This window comes from Balaenoptera musculus, chromosome 17 (assembly GCF_009873245.2).
Source record: "Balaenoptera musculus isolate JJ_BM4_2016_0621 chromosome 17, mBalMus1.pri.v3, whole genome shotgun sequence".
Lineage (NCBI taxonomy): Eukaryota > Metazoa > Chordata > Mammalia > Artiodactyla > Balaenopteridae > Balaenoptera > Balaenoptera musculus.
The window spans coordinates 62,578,476-62,593,434 of record NC_045801.1 but is presented as its reverse complement, the minus strand read 5'-3'; the positions used below and the strand labels follow the sequence as shown (position 1 = coordinate 62,593,434).

The following is a 14,959-nucleotide window of genomic DNA, read 5'->3' as shown; positions in this document are numbered from 1 at the left end:
CCTCTTTTCTCAGGTTTTGTTTTCTGGTCGACGTGGTGTGCTTTACCTCTAGGTGTTTGCAAAAGCGATTATTTACATAATGAATGACCTCATTTTCAAGTGATCCCCTTCCCCTTACACACAGGAAGCAGGCCTTCCAGACCCAAGTAATAATAATACAGCACAGTTTCACTTAGGGTTCTCTGAAAAGCAGATACCAAGAAGGAATTAGACATACAAAGGATATTTTGGGGGGAAATGTTTGTGAACAATAAAGGAAAGAGGAAGCTAGAGCAGGCAAGGAGAGGATGCAGATAGAGGTGTTGGTCTGATACCTTTGAAATGAGAGAGAAGGAAGGATAATTTGGTAGGATGGTCATCAGACCAAAATGCATCCCTGAGACATCCTCAGCCAGGTCAGTGGGGAGTCTTAGAGCAAAGATAGCCTGTCACACGTGTCCCACGATAGGCAGGAGTAGGCTGGCCCTAGTGTCCTTGTTGTGCTCTGTCGTTATAGGAGCAGACTGTTAGGGTCTGGCCTCCGGATGAGTGCTAAGATATATCTGAAAGTGCAGTAGCTGATGGCTGTCTGCCCACTGCCCTCCTCCCCACAGATTCTTTGGAAGGGAGTCTTAAGCAGCACACCTCCATGGTCACCGCAAATACCCTAATCACTTACTAAATATGACATTTATATAACATGGTATTAATTCAGTAATGAAAGAATTATTCAGTCATGTTTTTTTTATAATGCTTTGCAGTTATGACCTGAGTTTCCCTAGAATATACTAGAACATCTGTATAAAATGTGGGCCACATTCATAGAAATCAACCTTATTTTTGTAGCCCTATCTCTACTTAAATTCAGTGAGAGCTATAAGAGCAATCTTGTACCAAAAATAGGTTGGGAATGGAAATGATCTGAGACTTCATAGCCTTGCTAATAAATTATATGTCACTATTAACTAATTGACATATACAGCTGGATCATAAGCCTTCCTCAAAGTTATTTCCAGAAGTTCCCAAAGTTGTGTTAGGTGAGCTCAAAAACAGTCTTCTTTGCTAAACCCCCGAGAGCCACCATGTTTCTTGTCTCTCACTCCAACACCCACATTGATATCTCTGGCCTGCTGAGCCACGCAAGTGGTACCTCACTTCAACCACTGTTCACGTGCCTAACATGACCACAGTGATATCTAAGGGCAAGAAGCTTCTCAAGATGTAAAGGGTTGAGATGTCAAAGCAGCACTTCCTTTCTTGGAATCACTGAAGACTGGAATCATAGTGTGTTCCACCCAGAAATGGAAGAAGATTCTTTGTTCTGCATTATCATTGGATGCCACGCTACCATGTGCTTGTATCTCAAGGCACCCCTTGTGAAAACAGCTATTCAACTTCTGTACACATCCCTGCTTTGAGAAAGGTTCAGGTCCATGTCCATGGCGTGGGCCACGGGGCCACTGTTTGAAACAGACTGTATAACGTTCTTCTTCTCTACGCTTTACCCTGAAAGTAGAGAAGTGGAGACAAATAAGGAAGTTTGGTGGTACTTTAGGCTCAGAGTAACGAGAGCCTGCATTAAGATAGTGGTAATGCGGATAAAAGGGACGCAAGTAGGATTGACTGGGATTAGGAATTCTAGTGCTGATTTGGTGATGAAGATAAGGAAATCAATTTTGGATCTTTTGGGTGTGGTAATAAGTGACATTTGAGTAGAGATATTGAATGCACACAGGGGACAGATGCTTAAAAGAAAAGTTGAGATTAAAGATGATGATTTGGGAGTTATTACCCTATGTGGTATTTAAAGCTGGGGAGAGTGTGCAGTGTGAAAACTGAGAAGCACTGAGATTAGAATCCTAAGAAAGATGAGTCAGTGAGCTAGACTGGGGAGAGGAGTCAGAACGGTTGGAGGACAAGAAGAGAGCAGTAGCACCAACACCAAAGGAAGGACAGGGTTTTGAGGAAGGAGCTGGCAGTTCTGTTCTGCACAGCCAAGGTCAAGGTAAAGATGGAAAAAATTTTTTTAATTTTTATTATGACTACAATGAGTCATGGTGACTTTGTTAGAAAAATACTTTCCATGAGGTAGTGGTTACAATAATTGTTTTCATTATAAAAAAGATTGTGCATCTTGTCCAGTTGGACCAACTGAGTAACTTAGAAGAGTTGAGCAAAATGCATTTCTTCCTGGAATTTTCCATCTTCATTGGTAATAAAGAGATCCTGAGGAAATAATAAATAGCTCATCTATTTAATTTTTAATCAAAAGGTTCAATTTTGTTCTCCAAGAAATCTTTCATCAAAACAACCTTCCTGGGCTTCCCTGGTGGCGCAGTGGTTGAGAATCTGCCTGCCAATGCAGGGGACACGGGTTCGAGCACTGGTCTGGGAAGATCCCACATGCCGCGGAGCAACTAGGCCCGTGAGCCACAACTACTGAGCCTGCGCATCTGGAGACTGTGCTCCGCAACAACAGAGGCCACGACAGTGAAAGGCCTGCGCACCGCGATGAAGAGTGGCCCCCTCTCGCCGCAACTAGAGAAAGCCCTCGCACAGAAACGAAGACCCAACACGGCCAAAAATAAATAAATAAATTTATTTAAAAAAAAAACACAAAAAACCAACCTTCCGGGGGCTTCCCTGGTGGCGCAGTGGTTGAGAATCTGCCTGCTAATGCAGGGGACACGGGTTCGAGCCCTGGTCTGGGAGGATCCCACATGCCGTGGAGCAACTGGGCCCGTGAACCACAACTGCTGAGCCTGCGCGTCTGGAGCCTGTGCTCCGCAACGGGAGAGGCCGCGATAGTGAGAGACCCGCGCGCCGCGATGAAGAGTGGCCCGCACTTGCCGCAGCTAGAGAAAGCCCTCGCACAGAAACGAAGACCCAACATAGCAATCAATCAATCAATCAATCAATAAATCTTTAAAAAAACAAAAAAGAAAAACAAAAAAACCAACCTTCCTTTCCCTTCCCTCTCTTTTGAATTTCCTAGTGGAACTATGACTACAACTGGAAATTTTATATTTTCATTTGATAGTTTTCTCAAAAATATAGGTTATTCTATTTTTAGGCATAGCCCACATAATTCTCACTGTGGAACAGCCTATTTGATTACAATCAACTAGTGGCCCTGTCAGAACTTCAGTTTTCTCATCTACAAAACAGGATAATAATATCCACATTATGGGTAGTTGTCATAATTAAATGAAATAATGTAGGAAAAGCACAGGGCATATTTTAAGTATACAGTAAATGTTGGTTATTAAATATTTATTAAAAAATACCTTATTTGAGGGGCTAATGAAATTTTTTTCTTTTTAAGGAAGAGACTTAAAAAGCTTATATTTCAATATCTATGTATCTTTTAAGTCCGTGAATTTCCCAGTGCGCAAAGAAGTTATTTGCCGAGGATCTGATGATGATTATTCTTTTTGCAGAGCTCTGAAGGGAGGTAAGCATTCAATTCATATTACCCTCAGAATAGAGTATAATACCTTATGAGAACGCTATGAAAATTAAATATGTTAAAAATGTGAAGCTCCTTTTCTGATAATAATTCTTTATTTCCATCCAAAGTTTTTCTTTTAGCAGTTTAAACAATATTTTACAATTATGTGACTGGATTATTATTAAGATGACACTTATTTGGTGTGTTTGAAGGGATATTAAAATTTTTACCTTGTTCAGATTAATACTGTATATTTACCTTTGGTTATGTTCTCTTTTTCTAAACATTGCATTTATTATTTTTCATAAAAACACAATAGATTTTTCTATGCAGCTACATTCGTTCCTTCAGTGTCTTTTCTCCCTTTTTATCCACCCTGCAATTATTCACAGAATCATAAAATTTCAAACTTTAGGAACTTAAAGGTCACTTACTGCAAACCCATGAATTTTTCCTTAATAATTTTTAAACTAGTATTTTAAATAGTTTAAAAAATTCTATATATCATATTGTCACATTACCAAAAATTAGAAAATGAAAACAATCAAAAAGTCACAGAATCAAAAAATTCTATAATCATATTGTCACATTACCAAAAATTAGAAAATGAAAACAATCAAAAAGTCACAGAATCATATTTCTAAGAACATTTTGGTGTATTTTGTTCTCATTTTAAAATTCATGCATATTGTTATGCAGTTGTAAGTATACTGTACTATAATTATTTTCTTTTTAAAAATTAATTAATTATTTGACCAGATAATGCATGTGGTTTAAAAATCAGAGTATAAATGTTACATAATGAAACATCTCCCTTAGTGGGTATGCCCTGGTTTACTTAACTATTTTCCTATTAGACATTTAGTTTTCCTCTGATATTTTTACTATTATAAATAATATAATGCATATATAAATATTCTCATATTTTAGATTTGAATATTCTCATGTTTGGAAGAAGGAGTTAACACATAACTCCAAGGGAGATTCCTGAGCTTAATTGGTTTGAATCTATGTGGTTTTGTTTACATAAGGCCGAATTGCTTTTCTGAAAGATTGTATCAGTTTATACATTGTACCACCGCCAATGTATACATATAGTAGTTTAATCTCTTGTCTTGTTAACATCGGGCATTATCATTTTATTTTTTAAAATTTTTATTGGGGTATAATTGCTTTACAATGGCGTGTTAGTTTCTGCTTTATAATAAAGTGAATCAGCTATACGTATACATATATCCCCATATCTCTTCCCTCTTGCATCTCCCTCCCACCCTCCCTATCCCACCCCTCTAGGTGGTCACAAAGCACTGAGCTGACCTCCCTGTGCTATGCAGCTGCTTCCCACTAGCTATCTGTTTTACATTTGGTAGTGTATATATGTCCATGCCACTCTCTCACTTCGTCCCAGTTTACCCTTCCCCCTCCCCGTGTCCTCAAGTCCATTCTCTGTGTCTTCAGAACCATTTTTTTTTAGATTCCATATATATGTGTTAGCATACGGTATTTGTTTTTCTCTTTCTGACTTCCTTCACTCTGTATGACAGTCTCTAGGTCCATCCACGTCACTACAAATAACTCAATTTCGTTTCTTTTTATGGCTGAGTAATATTCCATTGTATATATGTGCCACATCTTCTTTATCCATTCATCTGTCGATGGACACTTAGGTTGCTTCCATGTCCTGGCTATTGTAAGTAGAGCTGCAATGAACATTGTGGTACATGACTCTTTTTGAATTATGGTTTTCTCAGGGTATAGGGCATTATCATTTTAAAAAAGAAGTTTTTAAAAAACTTTATTAGGTTAAAAAACTTAAGCCTAATTGTTTTTTATTAACATTTTAAAAATTACTATTGCAGTTGAATGTTTTCCCCTATAATTATTTACCATTAACCAGTGCCCTCTCTTGTTTAAAAAAAGATTTCAGGTAGTTTACATGCATATGTTAATTTGAGCAACATAATATAAATTAGATAGACAAAAATTAGATGGGACAAAAATGGAAAATAAGGGTAGAGAATTAATGGAATGAGAGTAATATAAAAATTCTTAACAGAAAGGCTTATACTTGCTTTGACAGGGACATCAATTGGATTATACATTTTTTAGCAGTCAATAAAAAAAAAAGTTTCTGGGAGTTCCCTGGCGGTCCAGTGGTTGGAACTCTGCGCTTTCACTGCCGAGGGCCCACATTCGATCCCTGGTTGGGGAACTAAGATCCCACAGGCTGTGCAGTGTGGCCAAAAAAAAAAGTTTCTAAGTAAACCAATCTGCTTGCTATGCAAATGAAGCTTCAAGATATGTCTCCCAGCCAACCAACTCTCCGCATCTCTAACTTGTCTGCCATCCCCAAGCCACATACACATTGTGGAGCTGGCATTGCTTATGAGTCTGGGCTCAGAGCCATAAACACCTGAGTCTGTGTCCCAGCTTTTCCACCTATCAGCAATGTGACCTTGGGTGTTATTTAACCTCTATCAACCTCGTTTTCCTCATCTGGGAAGTGGCAACGGTGAAACCTATTTTACATGGTTTTAAGGATTAAATTAGAGAATGTGTGTTAAAAAGCTTAGTACAGTGCTCAGCGTGAGAATTCAAGAATTATGGTGATTAAGTATTCATGTGCATAATAGGATCCTTCTTTTGTTCCTGACTTTATAGTCCTGTCATTTTTATAAGTGAGGAAACCGATGTCTGCAGTGGTTCAGTAATGTGCCCTTGGTCATTTGGAGATCTGGTAATGGAGTAGACTCCTAACTCTTAAGAACTACTCTTCCACTGGCCATGCTTTCTTTCCCTTTGAAAGAAATCCTCGGGACTTCCCTGGTGGTCCAGTGGTTAGGACTCCACGCTTCCACTGCAGGGGGCATGGGTTCGATCCCTGGTCAGGGAACTAAGATCCCGCAAGCCTGCACTGTGGCCTAAAAAAAAAAAAAAAAAAGAAACCAAAACAACAACAACAAAAAAGTGAAAGAAATCCTCTTGGTAGATTACTGTTGTTTAAAAAGTGTCCATTTCTCTCATACAACAGCTTTACAATTATTTCACTTAATCTCTGTGGGATTATGTTGACATTTATGTGAATTTTCAAAGTTTCACTTTCTTGAGATCAAAGATGTATTAGACTCAACCCAGCCTGCCTGCTTCTTCCCACCTCCCCTCCCTGCCTTCCACAAACATCTGTTGAACCTAATTTGAGCGGGTCATGATTTAGGTTGTGGTGATCCAAAGTTGAATGATAGGTTCTCCCTCTTCAGAAGGTCACTCTGTTCTGGGAAAAATAGTCATGGGAACAAATGTTACAAGGAAATGTCATAAATGCTAATAGATTATATGCTCTTAGTCTTAACTGCATAGTTACCAACTTACTGTGACAGGAGAACTCAGATAAGCCTTCAGAGAGTCTTTTATTAGAATCTTGAGTCTGAGAACATCAGAGAGTGAGGAAAAAGGACATCCCCTGAGAGGAAACAGCATATGCAAACGTATCTAGCCATGAAGGAATATGTTTTATTTGGGGAGTAGCTTTTTTGTAGCTGGAGCAGAATGTGTTTGTGGGGAATTGCTGGAGGTGAGCCTAGAAAAGGGGGAAGGAGCCAACATGTAAGTCATGCATAAAATATTGGCCTGCACCTTGTTGTTAGTGGGTGGGGATGACCCACTGAGATTTCCATTTTTGCAGATAACTAGGGTCCTTATGGAAGTGTTACCGACCAGGGTTCTTAGCCTTCCCTGATCGATAGAAATTGATAAGAGGGACTTCCCTGGTGACGCAGTGGTTAAGAATCTGCCTGCCAATGCAGGGGACACGGGTTCGAGCCCTGGTCCGGGAAGATCCCACATGCCGCGGAGCATCTAAGCCCGTGCGCCACAACTACTGAGCCTGTGCTCTAGAGCCCGCGAGCCACAACGACTGAGCCTGCGCTCTAGAGCCCGTGTGCCGCAGCTGCTGAAGCCCGCGCGCCTAGAGCCCGAGCTCCGCAACAAGAGAAGCCACTGCAGTGAGAAGCCTGCGCACCGCAACAAAGAGTAGCCCCCGCGAGTAACAGATTCCCTTGCTCATTCCCCGAGAAGGGGTGGGCGAGCTTGTTTCTTGTATGGGGTGACGGTAGGGGTGTGTCCAGGGGTCGGCCGGAGGCGTGGCTTAGGTGGTCTGCCCGCCCCTTAGGTGGTGGTGTGTGCAGGGGGCATGCGCAGTACTCTGCTTTTGCTCCCGACACCCGGTTTTTGTTTCCGGCTCTTCATAAGTGGCAGTTGGGTTTTTTTTTGGCCTTTTTGTATCTTGTTGTCCATAATTTGCCCCGACTGGGCCTGCATGCAGTTATTTTTCCTCCCTTACAGTTTCTCTATGATTTGTTGCTGGAGGAGACGTTAGTCCAGGTGCAAGCACTGCAGCAAAGGGTCCCAGGTCCCAGCCTGTCTCAAAAGGAGGTGGGGTTGGCTGAGGTAAGAAACTTGGACGGAAGGAAACACAGCTGGGAGGCTGTGTGAGGGACCACGAGGGCGGCCCTGGGAGTAAAGAGGAGGAGACGAAAGAGAGCGTATTGAGGAACAGGACAGGCAGGAAGTGCTGACTGATCTCATGTGGCAGGCAAACATTAGATAAATCAGGAACTGCTCCAGGGCCGTTGACTGGATGGACGGAAGTGCCATTATCAGAAATGATGTGTGCAAGAGGAAGGGGCAGATTTTTAAAGGATAACGAGTTCTGGTTTGGCATGTTGGGCTCAAGGTCATTTGGGAACATTCAAATAAACATGTCCATCTGGCAGCCAAATATATGGGCTTAGAGCTCAGGACATTCTGATTTAAGAAGCATTAATGCTGTCAACCGTCCCTTGAAAATTTGGGAAGCAAATGAGTACGGAACATACTTACCAACTTTTAAAATAACTTTCCTTTCTGTTGTTGTTACAAAGATCATACATTTTTAGGATATGATATTTAGAAAATATGGGCAAGTGAACATAAAATAAAAATTACACATAATCATTCCACTTCTTTTATTTTTTAAAAATATTTATTTAATTAATTAATTTATTTTGGCTGCGCCGGGTCTTAGTTGTGGCACATGGGATCTTCGTTGCGGCATATGGACTCCTTAGCTGCGGCGTGCATGTGGGATCTAGTTCCCTGACCAGGGATCGAACCTGGGCCCCCTGAATTGGGAGCACAGAGTCTTAACCACTGGACCACGAGGGAAGTCCCTCCACTTCTTCTACACACACACACACACACACACACCCCTTCATTTCTTTCAAAAACACGTTTATGAATAAATAAATGGATATTTCAAAGGTGTTTTAAACTTAATAAGTCTGTTAGCCCTACTTTCAGGATTTTGCAAGGGTTGCTGTAACAAGGTGCCACAAACTGGGTGGCTTAGAACAACAGAGATTTATCATCTAACAGTTCTGTAAGCTAGAAGTCTGAGATCAAGGTGCTGGTAGGGCTGTGCTCCCTCTGAAGGCTCTCGGGAAGGATCTGCTCCAGGCCTCTCTCCTAGGATCTGGCGGCCCCAGGAGACTCTTGCCTTGTAGATGACCATCGTCTTCCTGTGCCTTCATGTGGTCTTCCCTCTACGCATGTCAGTCTGCATGTCCAAATTTCCCCTTTTCATAAGGACACAGTCATATTCAATTAGGGCCCACCTTAATTACTTCATCTTAATTTGACCGTCTGCAAAGATCCTATTTCCAAATAAGGCCATATTCACAGGTACTGGGGGTTAGGACTTGAATAGATCTTTTGGGGGGACACTGTGCAACCCCATAACACCATCCGAGGCTTGGGTCCTGCGTCCTGCATAGTTGCCAGGAGACCTGGACTGGACCACCAGTGAGCTGCATGGATCCCTTCTGGGAAGAGCAGAGAAGGGCCTAAGCTGAGGTTCTGTCTTCCTTTTCTCTGACTCTGCCTTGGTTCTCTCTTGGCTCCTTCACGAGGCTTCAAGCTAACTTCCCGTAAGAGGAGAGTGGGAGATATGTCCTTCTCGGAAAGAAAGACAAAACAGTTGAAGAAAGAGGGCTACTCCACAGAAGAGGTTAGAGCTCCTTCCCACGTGACCTGGTAAACATTTGGGCAGTTTCCCCAGGTAGAAATTTGGGAGTTACTTTTCTTTTTTTTTTTTTGGCTGCACAGTGTGGCATGTGGGATCTTAGTTCCCTGACCAGGGATTGAACCCATGCCCCCTGCCGTGGAAGCTCCGAGTCTTAACCACTGGACCACCAGGGAAGTCCCTTGGGAGTTACTCTTGATTTCTTCCTCAAACTCAAGTCCCATCCATCTCCCTCCCTCCTACAAAGCTGACAGGGTTTGCTTCACAACCAGGGCCCCATACTCAGAAGGGCTTCACATTTGGGGTTTACTATTCTGGGATCATGTTCTTGAGATGCTTAGTCATTTTATCTTTGAGCGTGTGTTTTGTACACAAAGTGTGTTGGGACAGTGGTGTATGTGCCCACCTCCCCTGGACAGGTTCTTGGCTTCCTGCTGTTCACTACCTGCTGGCGCCCTGGGCCTGCCTGGCATCTCCACTCTCATCCCATCCAGTGACACCTGCTGCCCTGTGCCCCTGGTGGAGGCCTGGAGCAGGGAGGGTCAGGGTCAGGCATGGTATCCTGCAGTACCATCAGGGCTGGGGTATGGCAGTGGCCGCCCCACCTGGGCTGGCAGCACCGCGGCACTGTTTAGTGGGTGACTAGGTGGGGGCCAGACGGTCTACCCCGCGGCAGGTAGCTCGTGGAAGTATTGCACAGAGGTTGCAAAACCCTTGAGGGTCACTTGTGCATCTGCAGGCCTGTGGTAAAGAAAGATGCCCGATTTGGCTTCCTTGCCCCGCTCTGGGGTATGAGGCATCTGGCAGCATGTGGGAGGGCGACCCTGTCAGGCAGCTGTCAGGCCCAGGCTTTGCACAGGTGTCCCCCCACCTCCCACCCCCAGGTCGTTGTGGAGCAGCCCCTGGGTGCCTGTGAGCTTCTACACTTACCTTGCGCCCTGTGCCAGGGAACATTCCCTCAGATTCTTTCATGCCTGGGGGACCTTCTCTTCCTCCTTCCAAACTTCCTGAGCCTGGCTTAGGTCACTTTCTCCTGACCAGCTTCAGGCACCTTCTGGGGATGAGCCACGAAATATAAATTGTGAAACTTCAGTGATTCTGCCTCAGAGTTAAATGCTCTGATATTTGTGTTTACGGTTGGCATTGTACAATATAAAGGGGAATGGTAAAATTCATGCTAATGATTAAAATTTTTGTTTTATTTTGAATACATTAAATAACAAACAAAAAATATGGCAGTGACTGTAGTTAGCGCTGCTGTGTGGTATATCTGTAAGTTGCTAAGAGAGTAGATCCTAAAAGCTCTTATCACAAGGAAAAAAACCATTTTTTTCTTTCTTTCTTTCTTTTTCTTTTTTTTGGTTTTATGAGGTGATGGATTACCGTGATAATCGTTTTGCAGTGTATGTAGGTCAAGTTATTATGCTGTACAGCTTAAATTTCTGTGCTATATGTCAATTATATCTCAATAAAATTGAAAGAAAAAAAATTTTTTAACTCATGGCAAGTCGAGAGAGAGGGAGAGAGAGACTATGGAAGAAAGGAAAAAACTTTATATTTTAGTACCTTTAATGGATGTTTCCCCTGCTTTCTGAATAAGTGCCCTTCCATTTTCATTTTGTGCTTAGCTTTGCAAATTATGTAGCTGATCTGGGAGCCAGGTATGCAGGGACCAGGTAGTACCAAGAGCTGGAAATTCAGAAGTGACCAAAGCAAAGCCCCTGTCCTCATGGAGCTTGTAGGCCAGTGGAGGAAACAAGATGGTAACTAGGTCACAAAAGAAGATAAAGATGAAAGTGAAATAAGATTCAGTGTATGATAAGTGCTCTCAAGGAAAGCAGCAGGATGACGAGACAGAGAATGATGGGGGAGGTTACCTGAGATGGAGGTCACGGGAGGCATTTACTTCCTCTTCCCTTCACCACTGTCACTGCCTCGTGGGCTCTCACGGGTCTCCCTGACTTTCAGTGCTCCCCTTAAATCCAGCTACTGTACAGTCGTGTGACTCATCTCTCTAAACAAACTCTGACCATTTCACATCCTTGGATGTTTCCCTATCACCTCCATTCTCTTAGTGTGGAACCTGAGCGCAGTCACGCTTACTTCTTCAGGTTTACTTCTTAGCACTCCTGCTGCTTCTTTGCTTTAATAACATTGAGCCCCTTGCAGGCATACGTGTAAGCTATACTGATTTTCACCTTCCTGCCTTTGCTCCTCTTTTTCCAGCCACGTGGAATGTACCCCCTGCCTTCCTTCCCATCTTTTATGATGGTCCTACTGTCACAATAACAATAATATTAACATCAACTATAATATTCATAACATTATCATTATTATTCTCAAGATGCCATGGGAGGGGTGTCTAGAAAGGAGTAACATTTAATGTTATAATAAATGACATTTGAATGTTAATAACATTTAATGAGTGCTATGTTCCAGGCCTTGTTCTGAGCACTTACGTGTATTAACTTATATAGCCCTTGTGGACAAAGAATGTCACCTGCCATATCAGTAAACAAAGAATGTTGTGACCATCAAGGCTTCAGCCACTGCAGCCGCCCCCTCCTTCCTCTCCCTTTCCCCCCACCGTGGTAGACTGTGAGGGGGTTCAGGATGGAGAACACAGGATACCGGCCCTAGATAGCTAAGGTGCACATCAAAGGAACGATTCAGTGAGCCCAGACTCTTGCATCTTCCCATACATGGAAAAGTGCTAAATTCATGAACTTGAGAGGTCTGGTTTTTCTTTAATTAACAGTAATCTTTTGATGTTCCGACTACCTCAGTTTTTTTTGGAAAAACTTCTGTATATTGTGGCTCCTCGCTTACCTCTTTGGAGCAGTGCCTCAGAACTATCTGAGAGACTGTCTCCCAGGCCTAAGTCCTCAGTACGTCCACCGAATAAAACATAATTCTCAACTATAGGCTGTGCATTTTTTTCAGTTGACACCCTCATAATAATCCTACGGGGTAGGTGTCATTATCCACTGTCATTTCACTGAGGCACAGAGAAGTTAAGTGACTTGCCCAAGGTCACACACTGAGTAAGTAGAGGAGCTGGGATTCAAATCCAAGCAGTTCAGGTCCCAGAGCCATCACCCTTAACAAAAATGCTATCCTGCCTTTATCCTTACTGCATCTTTTCATTGCACATTGTATTTGGAATGGTTTCTTTGCATGTCTGTGTCCCCAAAAGACTTTAACTCTTTGAGGGAAAGGATGGTATTGTACTAACCCTTGTCTCCCCAGTCCCTGGTACATAGTAGGCTTTCGATAAATATTGGTTGAACTATTAAATTTGAACTGGATTAGCCTTGAATGAAAGATCGTAAGATCATGAAGATATGACCACTTTACTAAGTTCAAGAACCAACATCTGAATGTATTAGTACCCCTAATAAGAATACTCCCAGAAGCAAATAAATGCTTATTTGTGAGAAATGAAGGTATAGATGTAGACATAATCTATTCATTTGCTGGTAAGGATTGTCTTTAGCCAACTTGGAGAAAAATAATACAGTTTGCACTTGACTATTTATATTACTTTAAGAAAGATTTTTGGTCAATACTGCTTTTGTTAGAGGTTCGGAACATTTCTCTTTCTATCCCTACCCTGTAAGTTCACTCCTTTGTTGTTTCTGACTGGGTCAGTGGAGTGTGGTTTTTCCTGCATTTCTGACTCCATCCCACAGCTTCCTCAGGGCCAGGCCCATGGCTGTGCATTTCAACAGTGACTACATATCTAGGCTTCTCGGTGGTGGAATTGGAAGGAGCTTTGGTATCCTGGCTGCCTCCCAAATCTCTCCTCCACCTTTAGGAAGATTTTTCTTTATCATTCCCTGATAAGAGGCAGCAACAATAAATAAGCACATATGTAACTTGGGATGAAGCACATTAGTACTAGCTTGTTCATCATTCATTCATTATTGAGACCAGTGGGCCTTACAAGTTTGTATCCGCTAAGGGATGAGATATAGGCTGATACTGAGAGGGACTCAGTGTGGCAGAGGAAGCCGTAGGAGAATCGTAGCCAGGGTATAAGATTCATTATTTCTCTACAATTTTGCTTGGGATTGCTTCTGCCAGTAGTAAAATTGTAAGAGGTGGACTCCGTACTACAAACAAACAAACAAACAAGCAAGCGAACAAAAAAAGTCACCTGATGTTAGCCAATAACTTTTTGTATTTTGTATTTTGGTTGCAGAGACTGTGAATACAACAATATCATTCTCCTTCAAGGGAATACGATTTTCTAAGGTATTGTTCAAGTCATTTTGTACTTCCTTAACCTTTTGCAGTAACAGATGTGTTAAGAATTTGAAACAAGCAATTCGCAACTTCTGAAAATATCGATTCAAGATTAAGATGTTCAGGGCTTTTTTTCACTTCTTTTTGGTTTTGGATATTTTGCTATTTCTTCTTTCTGTGGAATGTGGAAAAATAGAAAACTTACACCGAAGAAAGTCCTCTTTAAATTTTATTTTTTCCTTCCAGCATACCTTGCTAAAAGTAATGCTCATTGTTAATATGTTGAATGATCTTTGGGTGAAAGCACTGTAGGACCATTGTGTATAACTCAGTAACTGCCTCCATGGATAATAATGATGTAATTCTAGATATTTGCATTAGAAATGCAATGAAATTTTGCACATGTTTCACTTTCGGTAACAATTTTAAGATAAACATTAATAATGCATATTCTTTACCTATTTTGTTACAAATTATATCTAATGTTTGAAGATTTCATAGGCTAGGCTAGAAAACTGAGAAAGTAAAAACCAATTCAATTTAAATGGGTTTCTCCTAGTAAGATAAAATTCTTATAAAAGTCTTACAAAATAGAAGCATCTAACATTTTATATTACTTGTATTTCTTACTACTCGTTTTAGGGACGATACAATTGTATTACAGAAGCCATCGCTGGGAACACTGAAGAAAGGCTCTTTTGCTTGAACTTTACCGTCATACACCACCCTGATTTCAGTTAGAATAAATCGAGTATATGTTTTTATTTTTCAAAGGTTTTATTCTTCATTTAAAATCTTTTTTTTTTTTTTATAAATTTATTTATTTTATTTATTTATTTTTGGCTGCGTTGGGTCTTTGTTGCTGCGCGCGGGCTTGCTCTAGTTGCGGCGAGCGGGGGCTACTCTTCGTTGCAGTGCACAGGCTTCTCATTGCAGTGGCTTCTCTTGTTGTAGAGCATGGGGTCTAGGCGTGCGGGCTTCAGTAGTTGTAGCACGCGGGCTCAGTAGTTGTGGCTCGTGGGCTCTAGAGCACAGGCTCAGTAGTTGTGGCGCACGGGCTTAGTTGCTCCGTGGCATGTGGGATCCTCCCGGACCAGGGCTTGAACCCGTGTCCCCTGCATTGGCAGGCAGACTCTTAACCACTGTGCCACCAGGGAAGTCTTTTCACTTAAAATTTTTTTTGCACAGTGTATTAGTTTGCTAGGAGTGCCATAGCAAATACC

At 41.9% G+C, this 14,959-nt stretch overlaps 1 protein-coding gene across 2 annotated transcripts in view; it reads left to right on the top strand.

Annotated features, from left to right (window-relative positions):
- The window catches only part of LY96 (lymphocyte antigen 96), a 29,153-nt gene extending 14,653 nt beyond the window's left edge, over positions 1 to 14,500 (top strand). For both annotated transcript variants that reach the window (XM_036830474.1, XM_036830473.1), the window contains exons 3-5: positions 3,305 to 3,433; positions 13,693 to 13,745; positions 14,379 to 14,500. In XM_036830474.1, coding sequence (XP_036686369.1) covers positions 3,305 to 3,433; positions 13,693 to 13,745; positions 14,379 to 14,477 — 281 coding nt within the window. In that variant the 3' untranslated portion in view covers positions 14,478 to 14,500. The remainder of the gene's footprint in view (positions 1 to 3,304; positions 3,434 to 13,692; positions 13,746 to 14,378) is intronic.
- The last annotated feature ends 459 nt before the right edge of the window (positions 14,501 to 14,959 follow it).